Consider the following 15,150-nt stretch of genomic DNA (forward strand, 5'->3'; position numbering starts at 1 on the left):
TCTATTTACCAAAAAGAGGTTACAAATAACAGATGCATTTTTTCCGGGCATGTGTGACGTGTGCAGAAATCACCTGCCTGCTGTTTAGTAAGGAGTACCAAGCAATACTATTTGCTTTTAAGTATTCTGCAGTCAAATTATTTTCTTCTTTTAGTGCACATTTTCTCTTGCTTTTATAATACACTCAGCCTTAGTCATTCTAGTAAGTAATGAAATGACACAAGAATAAAGAGTAACGTGGACTACCCAGGAGACTTTCATTTAGTGTCTTCTATAGCTTTGAGAGCGGCGTAAAAATATTTATACAAAAGTGAGCAAATTCTCAGTCAAACAAAGGTTAACACACACACACACTACATCTTACCTGTTTTTAACATAACAATCTCAAAACCCTTCAGTCCAATTCAAGGTAATGAGATGCCACAGCCTATCTCTGAACTACTGGGGCTGCTCAGAAGCACCCACACTCACAATAACATGGGGCAATTTGGAAGAAAAGGTTAATATAACACCAATGTCTTTGGGAATGTGTGAGGAAAAATCAGAGTATGAAGACATGGGGAGAACTAGGAAATGCCATATGGATAATGACAAAGTCTGGGATTCAAACCCTAGATTCTGGGAATGTGAGGCTTCCATGATGCCCACTGTGCCACAGAGTTGCCCTGTTAGAAAAAAATGGCCTACTTGAGGCAGCTGCTTGGTTGGGGCATTATCACATATCATCATGTTTGAGATCCTCTTGGTTGAAGGAATACAAAAGGCATCTCATGAGAAACTCATTGGGAAGCACAAAATTATAACACTACATGTTCTTTGCTACACTTCTGATCAGAACATCTGAAAATAATGTTTATAGAAACCCACTCTCTCACGCTTTAGGCTGTCCATTTTACAGAGACAAATTTTTACAAAAGAAATGGAAGTGATTATTACTGCAGAGGTACTTCACAACTAACCTCCTGAATCGCTGACTCACGCGGCGTAGTCTTTTGAAATCCTATTAGCCGCCCACAGCATCTATTAGGACTCATTAAAAGCACATACTCCTGCACTTAACCTTCATGCTAACAAATGGAAATCGATCACTACAGTCAAACTTAAGAGTTATCCCTTGTCTCTTGTGTCTTAAAACAACTGCTAAGATATTTTCTTCTGAAGCTGCAGCTGCAAGCTACACTTACAAATAAGAGAAGTCTCAGGCATGAGCCATAACCGAGATGAGAATGCTGCAGTACTCTCTAGTTTGAAAAGCTAAAGCATCAAAATAATGGACTGGCATATGGCCAGATACTACTGATGTGAAATTCTGCTCACCCATCTCAAAACATTTTTCTCCATCTATGCCTTAAGTGCATGGTATTGATTCTGTAAACTGGTGTTAACGGTTTAGGAGGTTGTTGCTTTTTAAAAAAAAAAAACAAAAAAACAACAAAAAAAAAAACTGCTAAATCAAAACTTTAATCCATCACACAGATTCACCAAGTATTCAAAGCTACTTTCCACATACGTTTAGGTATTTAAAATTAAATCTATAACAATAATTTGGCATTTTTGACCATTAATATATACTCAATAATGACAAAGTGGGGCGGCACGGTGGCGCAGTGGTAGCGCTGCTGCCTCGCAGTTAGGAGACCCGGGTTCACTTCCTGGGTCCTCCCTGCGTGGAGTTTGCATGTTCTCCCGTGTCTCGTGGGTTTCCTCCGGCGCTCCGGTTTCCTCCCACAATCCAAAGACTTGCAGGTTAGGTGGATTGGCGATCCTAAATTGGCCCTAGTGTGTGCTTGGTGTGTGGGTGTGTTTGTGTGTGTCCTGTGGTGGGTTGGCACCCTGCCCAGGATTGGTTCCTGCCTTGTGCCCTGTGTTGGCTGGGATTGGCTCCAGCAGACCCCCGTGACCCTATTCGGATTCAGCGGGTTAGAAAATGGATGGATGGATGGATGACAAAGTGAAAAAAAGTGTCAGATCGGGTGTGAATTTATACTGGCGCTGTTAGAGAAATCAATCAAGGCAGGAACTGGGAGAACGTCTTGCCCGTTCTGAGGCGGTGGGGGTGGGTAGTATAGAAGGCTGCTTGCTGCATGTGCTTATCAACACATTAAGACAAAAGAGGCTGATGGAGAGGTGCGAAGGAATTCAAGGTGGTCCAGATTTTGAGATTTTTTGTTGGCTCTGGTAATTCTAGTGTTAAATCCAAAAGGGAGTTAGCCACTCTAACATAAATGCCCTATTGATGGAGTGCTGCTGAGATGGTTGTCCTTCCAAGTGGTCCTTGTACCTCAGCAGAGAATTTCTAAGGCACTATTCATGTGACCATTAGTTTCTTGGTCACCTCCCTGACCAATGCCCTTCTTGCCCTGCTACTCAGTTTGGTCAGAAGCCAACTCTCGGAAGGTTCCTGGTGGTTCCAGAATTTCTCCAATTCAAAAATAATTTAGGCCACTGTAGTTCAGTAAACATTGAGAGGTTAAGAAATAGTTTTATACCCTTGTCCTGTCTATACATTACCTCGATTTGATTACAGAGTTCTAAAAAAGTTCCTTGGACCTCAAGGTTTTTTGTCCTGACATGCAGTGTGAATTATGGGGCCTTATATACATTGGTGTCTGCCATTCTAAACGAGGTTTAGTCAATTCAGTTTGCTACAGGCTGACTCCAATCAAAATTCTTGACACATCTCAAGGGGAAATAAAGTAAACAGAATGTGTCTGACCAAAATTTGGAGTGCCCTAGCAAATATCTATAAAAATGAGAGATTTCAATTTTTGATTTTTAATAAGTTTGCAAGCCTTTCTTAAAACATGTTTTCACTTTGTCATTATGGGTTATTGTGTGTAGATTGATAGGAAAAAGTAGCAAATTTATGCATTTAAAATTCAATGTACATCACAATAAAATGTGCAGAAATTAAGGGATGTGAATACTTTCTGAACCCATGGTACACACTGATATCTTTCTAACAAATTATGGAATGCTGTAGCTGCTAATGCTGAAAATGATTATTAAATGCAATCTCATATGGGGCTACTAAGTACTAGTCACAGAGAGGACAATAAAATTAATAAAGTGTATGATCTCTGAAAGATTAGGGCCAAAATGTTTTCTTGATTAGTGGTTTAAACTAATGGAGGCTGTTGTGGCCTTGGAATAGATCAGTAGTTTATCACAGATTAAAAAGATTCTTTTCAATATGTACTTTCCTGTTATAGTGTATTTCTGTTAAAAAATAGGCACATTTTTTTGTTTTTCTACTGTACTTCACATTACAGAACTCGCAGATGCCCCAAACTTCCTTTCCACTTTTATTATTAATACTACAAGTCTAAATAGGGTTAACAACTTGAGGAAGCAAAAAGTTCACTTACCATCAGGGGGCAGCTGGCTGGCAAACTCGGGCGGCAACGTTAAAAGAGCGTAGTCTTTAAGGGCTGCAAGCCAAAGTCGGTTTAGTGCTGGCAATTCAGGCTGCACTAGTGTAATCAAGCTGTCTGGTGGCAGCACATCTTCACCAAAATCGTCCTCATCTTCCTCACTGCTTTTTAAAACCTTTGGGGGTTTGTTTTCTGCTTCCTTTTTAACCCTCATTGCCACCACGTATACCTGTATCGAAGAGAAGTGCATATTACAAACGCTTAAACTTCTGCTATGTTTTCTTTCCATGCCCCATATGAGAAAGAAGAAACTTTGTCAGACACTGAGAAGCATATCAAAACATACTTTTCCTTCTATGATAAGTACTGATATTAACTGAAAATGACAGATGCTCCCAGAATTTTCTTCTTTGGGAATCCAAAAACCCTCCACATACCTCTTCTGATTATCTACTCTTCCTCTATATCAGAATACATTCAGGAGCTTCCAAAGATGCTTTAGGAGTTCTGGGCAATGTTTATAAATGGTGAATGGTTTTTCAATAGGACCTGGGGTAGATGCTGATTGAAATCTTTTGACCACATCCTGAACATCTTTCTAGTCTGTATCAGGTTGCACTCAGTTGGATTGAGGAGACTTGTGATGCTGAAGGTCCTGTTCTCTCTTTGGATCACTCATAGTGCATGGAGGAAGCAGTTCACTTCCTCTATTGAACCTGGGAAGCAGCCAATTCGCTTATCTCTAGGCAGTTGCTTGATGAAACTTAAAGGGTTGGCAACGAAGGCAGATCATTTCCTAGCTCTCCCTCTCTTCTGTTTCCTGTACCACTCTGTTCTGTGGAGTATAATCAAATTCTATACAAGATGTCACATAGCTCACATAGTGGTTGTTGCTCCTTTTTGCTGGTTGCTTTGAACTGCCCTTTGATGATCCAAAGTTGTTGCCATAATTGGTGTGTCCAAGCCTTTCAAATGTGGAGCTGACAACATTGATTTTCACTGTGGCTTAGATGAGATCACTCTCATCTCTGTCAAACTGCAGCCATTCAGTCCAGTTGCTGGTAGTATAGTACTTGGATAGAGAAAATCCTGTACATGGAGGGACTGGGCACTGTGGGGAGATTCCCAGCTGGACTCCCTCTGCATCTCATCAGGATGAAGTCCTGTGTGCAGTACAACTTTCTCCTGCTCCATTAGGCATTATTGACTAATGGATTTTAAGGCCTTCATGGTTCTTACACAACTTTCCACAGATGCATATTACATTTGTCATTGTTTAGCCATTGGCATTTATTGATAACATTGGGCCCAACCTATTGGGGTATCTCATCCCCTTCATTCTCGGGATCCTCTGGGGGTATGTCTATAGCTTATAAGGTTTCTTCCTCACTAAACACACACATTGGGGTGCAAACCCGTTATTCACCAAGTGCAGTCTTACCCTACAGTCAACTGTCACCTAGTCTATTCCTAGGCATCACTGGCTGACCCAGACATTGAGGTTCAAGATATATCCTCTGGATGTGCAGCAATGCATCATCAGTGATGCTGGATTCATAAAATAAATTCAGATTCAGGATTATGAGATCCCCCTCTAAGCTCTGTATACAGTTAGCTGCATTTCCTGATTGGTGGTTCCTGAGTTCTTAGAACCAAGTTCCATGGTGCATTTAAAGTGATAGACTCCCTTTAAATTTACATAATTCTATGCAATCTAGTGTCATAATACAAATCCAATGTGACAACTAAGAGCCATCTATTGACTTGATGTAATACGACTGGTTCTGCAAAGCACTCTTGGACTAGGACCCCCCACAGAATTCTCTACTTTTTTGTTATCAGCACCAGGTTTCATATGGCTATCCAGTTTGAATGGACCTAAAGTATCTCTCTTTTTATAAGGGAAACAGTATATGCTCTTTGTTATGTGAGAACCAATTACAACTCTCTATTGTCTCATGCCCAATCAGTGACTATTCTGGCCCTGACAATGTACAGGAGAATCAACAGGCTAAATAATGTGCATACGCAAGAACCCAAAGCAGACAGAACAGTTACATGACAATTCAAGTTTCCTTCTGCTGTTTAGGACAATTGAAAAACAAATGATGATCAACTTCTGACCAGTTTTTAGTATATGAATAATAACTGAAAATTAACAGAGATGAAAGGAATAATTATTTGAAGTAATTTGGAAGCCTGGAATCCTCTATTGAATAACTGTACAGGTGCTGTTGGCTTACTAATGAAGATCTCTTCTTCCATATACAAAAGGGGACCCTAAATGATGAATAAATGTAATCCCATATGGCTACTTAGGGTAAGCAGATATTACAAAAAAGTAAGCTCTTATGAAAATTATGCCTCCTACTGAGAAGCATTCTGAAGTGTGCTCTTTGTTTACCTCAGCCCAAGCTTTCAGTACAGACAGTTTCTCCATTGTGGTAGCACTCTCACTATAGAGCTGAAGGGAAGAACCTTTCCCAGTGCGGACTTTATCCAAAGAGGACACCAACAGGTTGTGAACTCGTCGCAGATCATTCAGGTCACTCACCACTCCACTACCAATCCAGGCACTGCACACCTGTGGAGACATTTATATTCTAATCAATGGTAGATCAGGACAGAAGGGTGTATAAAAGATCTATTAAGAATTTTTCTAATCTTGATTGTAAATGGACTGGCAAATGTCCAGGGAGGACTGGTCAGCCAACTGGCTTAAATCAGATTTTGATTTATTGTTTCTTATTGATACAGCACTACTGGCTTATTTCCCCTGGAACCTGTACAGACAGGAGTGAGATATGTGAAGTATAAAATATATTAAACTGAATTTTCTATAATAAATATTAACAATTTTCACTTATACCAAATTAACAGAAAGTAGTTTACAGCAGTTGTAGCCACTTATTGCACAAGGTGTCCTTTTACCATATTTCAAAGTTGTTTGTGTACGTTGCAGTAAACCCACAAGTCAATTAAAAGTAATAACATTTTTACATACCCAATGGTGTCTCCTTTGCACAATGTTTGCTCTGTTTCATTAGTAAAATATGTGATTTGCACACATATATATCGAGGCAAGCTGCGGTTACAGCTGAGTGAATCTGCTTTTATCAATGATCTCACCTACTTTAAGCACATACAGTGAAAGACTCATTACCATTGAATAGCTGGGTTTCAGTCCATTCTAATGATATATACAGTCATGGCCAAAATTATCGGCACCCCTGAAATTTTCCCAGAAAATGCACCATTTCTCCCTGAAAATTGTTGCACTTACAAATGTTTTGGTATACATGTTTATTTCCTTTACGTACATTGGAAAAACACAAAACACAGAGAAAAAAAGCCAAATTTGACATCATGTCATACAGAACTCCAAAAATGGGTCGGTTAAAATTATTGGCACCTTTTCCAAATTGTGGGTAAATCGTTTTATTTCAAGCATATGATGCTCGTATGAACTCACCTGTGACAAGAAATAGGTGCTGGCAATATAGCAATCACACCTGAAGACAGTTAAAATGGAGAAGAGTTGACTCAACCTTTCTGTTGTGTGTCTGAGTGTGCCACACTAAGCATGGAGAACACAAAGAAGAGCAGAGAATTGTCTGAGGACTTGAGAACAAAAACTGTGGAAAAATATCAACAATCTCAAGGCTACAAGTCCATCTCCAGAGATCTTCATGTTCCTTTGTCCACTGTGCGCAACATAATCAAGAAGCTCACAACACGTGGCACTGTAGCTAATCTACCTGGACGTGGACGGAAGAGAAAAATTGATAAAAGACTGCAAAGGATAGTCTGAATGGTGGATAAACAGCTCCAATCAACTTCCAAACATATTCAAGCTGTTCTGCAGACCCAGGGTGCAACAGTGTCAGTGCGAACTATCCGTCGACATCTGAACAAAATGAAACGCTACGGCAAAAGAGCCAGGAGGACCCTACTGCTGACACAGAAACATAAAAAAGCCAGACTGGAGTTTGCGAAAATGTACTTGAGGAAGCCAAAATCCTTCTGGGCGAACTTCTTGTGGACAGATGAGACCAAGGTAGAGCTTTTTGGTAAAGCTCATCATTCTACTGTTTACAGAAAGGCCTACGAAGAAAAGAACTCAGTATCTACAGTTAAACATGGTGGAGGTTCTAAGATGTTTTGGGTATGTTTTTCTGCCTCTGGCACCAGATGCCTTGACTGTGTGCAAGGCATCATGAAGTCTGAAGACTACCAAAAGATATTGGGGCGCAATGTGGGGCCCAGTGTCTTAAAGCTGGGTTTGCGTCAGAGTTTCCACCAGGACAATGACCCCAAACATACCTCTAAAAGCCCCCAGAAATGCTTGAAGACAAAGCGCTGGAGAGTTTTGAAGTGGCCAGCAATGAGTCCGGATCTAAATCCTACTGAACACTTATGGAGAGATCTCAAAATTCCTGTTGGGAGAAGGCGCCCTTCAAATCTGAGAGACCTTGAGCAGTTTGCAAAAGAAGAGTGGTCGGAAATTCCAGTTGAGAGGTATAACAAGCTTGTTGATGGTTATAGGAAGCGCTTGATTTCTTGTGTGAAATTATGTCAGATTTGGCTTTTTTTCTGATTTTTTGGGTTGTTCCAATGCACATAAAGGAAATAAACATTGTGGTCCCCGGCCGGGACGCCCAGGAGGACCGGAGGAGGGCTTGTGCCTCCTCCAGACTGCGAGGGGGCATCCGTCCTGGTTATGTTGGGGGCATCGGGTGAAGGGCTTGGAAGCCCAGCCCTGTAGGGACCCGTAGCCGCCGCCAGGCGACGCCCCAGTGCCTGAATATCCCGGGAGCCCAGCACTTCTGCCACACCAGGAAGTGCTGGGGAGAAGATGACAGGGAACACCCGGGCGGCTTCCGGGCACGCAGCCGGCACTTCAGCCACACTGGGGCGTGGCTACCGAGGAATGCAAGGAAGCAGCTGGAGCCCATCCGGGTTCCTATTTAAGGGGCCGCCTCCCTCCAGTCATCGGCAGAAGTCGGGTGGAAGAGGATGGAGCTGGAGGGAGGACTAGAGGCGGCCAGGAGAAAGGCACTGGAACTGTGTGGCCTGGACATTGGGGGAATCGGTGCTGGAGGCACTGGGGTTTTGTGAGTGCACGAAAACTGTAAATATATTGTTAATAAACGTGTGTTGGGTGAACTTACGATGTCCGTCTGTGTGTGTGTCCGGGCCAGCGTCCACAACATGTGTATACCGAAACATTTGTAATTGCAACAATTTTCTGGGAAAAATGGTGCATTTTCTGGGAAAATTCCGAGGTGCCGATAATTTCGGCCATGACTGTAGGTTGTCTATGATTGGTTATTCATATTGTATGTCACTCATTCATATTATATGTCACAGTTGTTAGTAAAAGCAGGAAATAAATTAGCTTCCATGACAGCTTATCTTTACATATAATTTTGTGCAAAGTTTCAGTAAAATTCTGATCACAGTTTTGAGTCTTTTGAGAATGAAACATTTGATTAACGACGTGATGCTATGCTTGATTTGTAAGTACTGCTTTTAGTCTAACTTTGAAGTGTTCTCCCCCCTGAACCCAAAGACTTTGGTTACCCGGTTGGCTGCCTGTTGCGGGGCCTGCATTGGTGAAGCAGGTGAGACGGTAATGAAACAGAGGCACAGGGCTTATTGGTTTTTAAAGACTGCTTCCTTCATTGGGTTTTAACCAATGCACGGAACGAACCAACACACAAACGTCCGTGCGGCGCTCAGGGTGGAACGGGAGGAGAGGAGAAGGACATCCACTCCGCTCCCTCCGTCATGCTAGTCTGTTGATTTCTCCTTCAGTATACACTGCCTGCTCATGTGCCCACCTCCAATTCGTCACTCGAGTCGTTGTCGTCTTTGTACAGTCCAGATGCACCTGTGACTCACGTAGACTTTTCATTGCTCTGTGCGGTTTTGGCTGCCTTTCTATATATAATCCACCAAGACACCCGACCACGGTGGGAGGGGGGTGTGTACAAAGTGCAGGAGTATCTAAGAAGACGCATGTTTGTCGCAGGTGTGAATTGCTGTATGCAGCGTGTAAAACAGATTGCTATAGTGCACGCGGTCGTGCGTCGTAACCAAAAACTCGTTTTTTAAAGACTGCTCACTTCATTGTGTTTTAACCTCAGTTGTAAAGGATAGTTTTAAGGATCCCATGGGATACCCCTCGCAAACAGTTTTACACGCCGCATATGGTGATTCACCTCCGCGAGAAACATGCCTCTATTAACAGTCAACGTGGGTCGGAGCTGCATGTGACCTCTATGACAGACGAATATAAATGACGCCGGTTTTTCTGTGTTGTCGCGTCCGAGTTGGTGGATGTGGCTTTGTGAGTTGTCGTCGCATCCAACGGTCTTGGAGTTGGTGGGCGTGGTTCCTTCCTGCGTGCGCCATAGGTGTCTCACTTGTCGGAGGCTTAGTGAATCCACGCCCCTTCCCGCATGCTTTCCATGGTTGTCTTGCCTTAGTGAATTATATATATAGACTAGCAAAATACCCGCGCTTCGCAGCGGAGAAGTAGTGTGTTAAAGAAGCAATGAAAAGAAAAGGAAACATTTTGAAAATAACGTAACCTGATTGTCAATGTAATTGTTTTGTCACTGTTGTGAGTGATGAGTGTTGTTGTCATATATATATATATATATTTACACATAAACACACATATATATATATATATATATATATATATATATATATATATATCTATACATACATATACACACACATACATACATACACATACACATACACATACACATACACATACACATACACATACACATACACATACACATACACATATATATATATATATATATAGCAGAATACCGCCAGCGGAGAAGTAGTGTGTTAAAGAAGTTATGAAAAGAAAAGCAAACATTTTAAAAATAACGTAAGATGATTGTTAATGTAATTGTTTTGTCATTGATATGAGTGTTGCTGGCATATATATATATATATATATATATATATATATATATATATATATATATATATATATATATATATATATATACACACATATATACACATATATATACATATATATATATACACACATACATATATATACATATACATATATATACACATACTGTATATACACATATATATACAAATCTACATATATATCTACATATATATATATATTAGGTGGGACTCGATTAAAAAATTAATCCAATTAATTAGAGGCTGTGTAAGAATTAATCTTGATTAATCGTATGTAATCGCACGAAATTTGCCCCAAATCGCAAATGTTTTTTTTTTTTTAAAACGGTTTTAGTGGGCTTACAGAATCAAATAATAGACATGGACATGAATATTGTAAACTGAAGCTGTTTTAATTTCTGAAAAAAGCTTTAAACTGCATTTGAATTCAAAACAGAAACAAAAATATCATCCCTGGTTAAAATTGGGCAGACTTAAAAATAAAGTGGTAGTTTAAGTACTTTAAGTACATTTTCAGAATAGTATTGTCTTTAAATAATAATAACCAAAATTTCACCATAAAGTGCAGTTTTCTTCTTAAAAAATAAGTCAGAAACATAAAAGGTAATTTGACCAGCTTACTCTTTAAACTCTGAGTAACATTAGCCAAAATTATTTTGTACATTAGGCTAAAACAGTGTGATCATTGAACATTTTGTAATTAGATGTATTTAGAATTACTAACGGTCACGGAAGTCCAATGATCCCCAGTAAGAGCCACAAAGTCCGCTTTCTGTAATGCATCTAATTTTGCTTGCTTTTCAGTGTGCACAAAACCATGCTTTTATCAAGGCTTCTGGAAGTCGAAATGATCAGTCGTAGGAACGCGCTTTATTCCGACTCTAACATTTTTGTAGCTGTGATGTGTGCATCAGTGTAATGGATGTACCAGGAAATCATGCATTGACAAAAGTTCCCGCTTGCTTGGAATTGAAAGTGTGATTAAATGCGTTATTTTTAACGTTATGGAGTACATGCATCGAAGCTTCTCAGCTGTGCTTGTGCTAAGAAAGGGAAAATTTTAAAAATAACGTAACATGATTCTGCGTTAACCTAATATTTTTCATACGTCCCAAACCAAGGAGATCGAAGGTAAAATGAATCGGGTAGCGCGTACATAGTCAGTACATCCCTCTCGGGAATCGAACCTCGAATGTCGGCGTTAGAGGCTTAAGACTCTACAATTAGCCACAGCGTGTGGCTTGTCTATGCTAAAGTATGTATTGTAGATCGGGTATATATATACATTTATATATATACCCGTATCGCAGTGGAGAAGTAGAAGTTATGAAAAAGAAAAGGGAACATTTTAAAAATAATGTAACATGATTGTCAATATACAGTAATTGTTTTGTGAGTGTTATTGAATGTTGCTGTCATCAAGGATTTGATTATCATTATTTCTTTCAATCAGGCTCGTATTTGTAGGATGTGTTCAAGTTACATTCCGTGTTTGTCAATCGTTGTAAAGATAAGAGGTTTCATTCATCGATTAGTTCCTTACTGCATCAATAAACAGCTCGTCTTCCTTTTTATCTGTGATGTGACAAACTGCATGCACGGGTTTTTTTTACACTGTCTTCCTTTAGCAGGACATTCACTTTTTCCACCGTGTGCTTTGTTTCCGCAGTAGCTGCACTTATGAATATGATTCTATGTATAAGGCGCTTCATATTTTTTGCTGCCTTCTCAATTGTGTAATTCGGTTTTGTTCAGCACTCTTTGGAACTGTTGCTTTTTGTCTGTGCACTGCGTCAGTTCACATGAGCCGCTTGGGGTTCTTGCATCGAAGGTTCCCAGCTGTACTGGTGCCATCTCGTGTAATGTCAGCTAAGACCCGCACTTAAAACTTTCTCTCGCAGTTTCAATGAGTTTGTGCCAAACACCACCCTGACCATCTCATCTTCCTCTGCATAAGCACAGTCCTTCACACGTGAATATTTACCGGCAGTGTTTGTATTGGATTGCCGCTGATGGACGGCCTTATATGGGCAGGCACTAAATTACAAACGCTAGTGGTAGCCTATGAACTTAATTTAATATAAACTTACGGTTCACGCCGTGCTTTGTTTCCGCAGTAGCTGTACTTATGAATATGCTTGTATGCATCATTTGCTTCATAATGTTTTTCTGCCTTCTCAATTGTGAAATGGCGTTTTGTGCTGATCGCTGTTTGGAGTTCTTCCTTGTGCTCTACGTACTTACGTAGGAGGCGTGATGATGTCACACTAAACTCCCCCGCGCCATCTCCAACTCAAGACTCCATTACATTATATGGGGAAAAATAGCTTCCAGTTATGACCCTTATGCGTAGAATTTCGAAATGAAACCTGCCCAACTTTTGTAAGTAAGCTGTAAGGAATAAGCCTGCCAAATTTCAGCCTTCTACCTACACGGGAAGTTGGAGAATTAGTGATGAGTCAGTGAGTGAGGGCTTTGCCTTTTATTAGTATAGATATATATATATAGATATATATACATATATATAGATATATATATATATATATATATATACACATATATACATATATACACATATATACATATATACACACACACATATATATATAAACATATATATACATATACATACATATCTACATATATACACACACAGCTATTTCAGTATCAGTGCAATACGCTGTTTGTTAAAACGTTGACTCCGCTCTTACGTGCAATAACAAATCAAATCATTCAGTTGTCTTTGCTCATATGTCATTTTAGAGCTGGACGCCTGGCATCTTTTTGGCCACAGGTTCGTTTCTGTTTGCTGTGAGGTTCTGTGTTGTGGAGATTCTCAGGATGGATTGCAGGTGCTCATCAGTGAGGCTGACTCCTGTGTGCTGTTTTGTTAGTCTTTATCACTGAGAAGAGCTTCTCACACAGATATGTGCTACCAAACATGCACAAGGTTCGAGCCGCATGTAGACGGACTTTTTTTGTTCATCAAAGTCACCAAAGCGCCGTGCAAACTCAGTGCGCAGTGCGCTCAGTTTATCAGCAAAGTGCGTTTTGGGAACACCGTAGTGACGACTTGGTTTAACAGTACTTGGCAACAGGGAAAGTGGGGCAAGGTGAACTGGTGCATTTGTGTCTCCCATAAAAGCAGCTTCACTTGAAATCACTTTGTGATTGTGCAGGGTTAAAGCGTCCGCTGAAGTGTCAGATTCTTATTTAATTATGCTGTTTTCTGTATCTTCTGAATTGCATTCAGGTTACCCTGATGCAAGGCAGCTGAAGAGCTGCATTATGGGATCTGTAGTTTATTGTGTTACCAGCGCTTCATATACCGGGCTTTAATAACAATAATACAGTATATAAAATGATCTCGGGGCGGATATAATTACGCCGGGCGGATGTGGCCCGACCCTTGAGTTTGACACATATGGACTAAATAGAACTTGAAAAGATATGTTTTTCAAATGTGATCGCGCAATTCAGATAGAGTTGACGCAGCGCTACAGCCTGCATGCCTCAATGAGTCATCCTCCCTCGCTCTTACTTTTTACCATTCATCTAATGAATACACTGAGTATGGCTTTACCAAAACAATCATTGATGGCGAATAAAGTATCCATTATTCGAGTATGTAGAGCGGGATATATATATACATATATATATATATACCTGCGTATCGCAGCGGAGAAGTAGTGTGTTAAAAAAGGTAGAAAAGAAAAGGGAACATTTTAAAAATAACGTAACATGACTGTCAATATACAGTATTTGTTTTGTGAGTGTTACTGAGTGTTGCTGTCATCAAGGATTTGATTATCATTATTTCTTTCAATCAGGTTCGTATTTGTAGGATGTGTTGTGTTCAAGTTACATTCCGTGTTTGTCAATCGTTGTAAAGATGACAGGTTTCATTCATCGATTCGTTTCTTACTGCATCAATAAACAGCTCGTCTTCTTCTTTATCTGAGACCTGACACACTGCATGCACGGGTTTTTACACTGTCTTCCTTTAGCGGGACATTGACTTTTTCCACCGTGTGCTTTGTTTCCGCAGTAGCTGGATTTATGAATATGCTTATCAGGCGCTTCATATTTTTGCTGCCTTTTCAATTGTGTAATTCGGTTTTGTTCAGCTCTTTGGAACTGTTGCCTTTTATCTGTGCACTGCGTCAGTTCACGTGAGCCGCTCGGTGTACATGCATCGAAGGTTCCCAGCTGTGCTGGTGCCATCTCGTGCTATGTCCATGGCTGTATTTAATGTTACCTTAGTCCTGGCACTTAAAACTTTCTCTCGCAGTTTCGCTGAGTTTGTGTCAAACACCACCCTGACCATCTCATCTTCCTCTCCATAAGCACAGTCCTTCACCCGTGAATATTTACCCGTGGCAGTTTGCTATTGGATTGCCGCTGATGGACGGCCTTATATGGGCAGGCACTAAATTACAAACGCCAGCGCAGCCTGTCTATGAACTTAATTTAAAGTGTAGGTTTACATCGTGCTTTGTTTCCGAAGTAGCAGAACTCATTAATATGGTTGAATATATGTCACTCGCTCGCTTCTTATTGTTTCGCTGCCTTCTCAATTATATAATGCATGTTTTCTTAAGCGCTTTTTTGAGCTCTTCCTGGTTTTCTATGTACTGCGTGATTACGTGGGAGGCGTGATGATGTCACACGAAACTCCGCCCCCACGGCGTTGAAGCTCATCTCCATTACAGTAAATGGAGAAAAACTGCTTCCAGTTATGACCATTACGCATAGAATTTCGATATAAAACCTGCCCAACTTTTGTAAGGAAGCTGTAAGGAAT

The 15,150-nt window shown here is 40.4% G+C and overlaps 1 protein-coding gene across 2 annotated transcripts in view; it reads right to left on the reverse strand.

Annotated features, from left to right (window-relative positions):
• heatr5b (HEAT repeat containing 5B) overlaps positions 1 to 15,150 on the reverse strand; it is a 121,793-nt gene that overhangs the window by 18,688 nt on the left and 87,955 nt on the right. For both annotated transcript variants that reach the window (XM_039737848.1, XM_039737847.1), the window contains exons 27-28: positions 5,779 to 5,958; positions 3,369 to 3,603 (exon numbers count right to left, since the gene is read on the reverse strand). In XM_039737848.1, the coding sequence (XP_039593782.1) occupies positions 3,369 to 3,603; positions 5,779 to 5,958 (415 nt within the window). The remainder of the gene's footprint in view (positions 1 to 3,368; positions 3,604 to 5,778; positions 5,959 to 15,150) is intronic.

The sequence above is a fragment of the Polypterus senegalus genome, chromosome 16 (assembly GCF_016835505.1).
Source record: "Polypterus senegalus isolate Bchr_013 chromosome 16, ASM1683550v1, whole genome shotgun sequence".
NCBI classification, from domain to species: Eukaryota; Metazoa; Chordata; class Cladistia; order Polypteriformes; family Polypteridae; genus Polypterus; species Polypterus senegalus.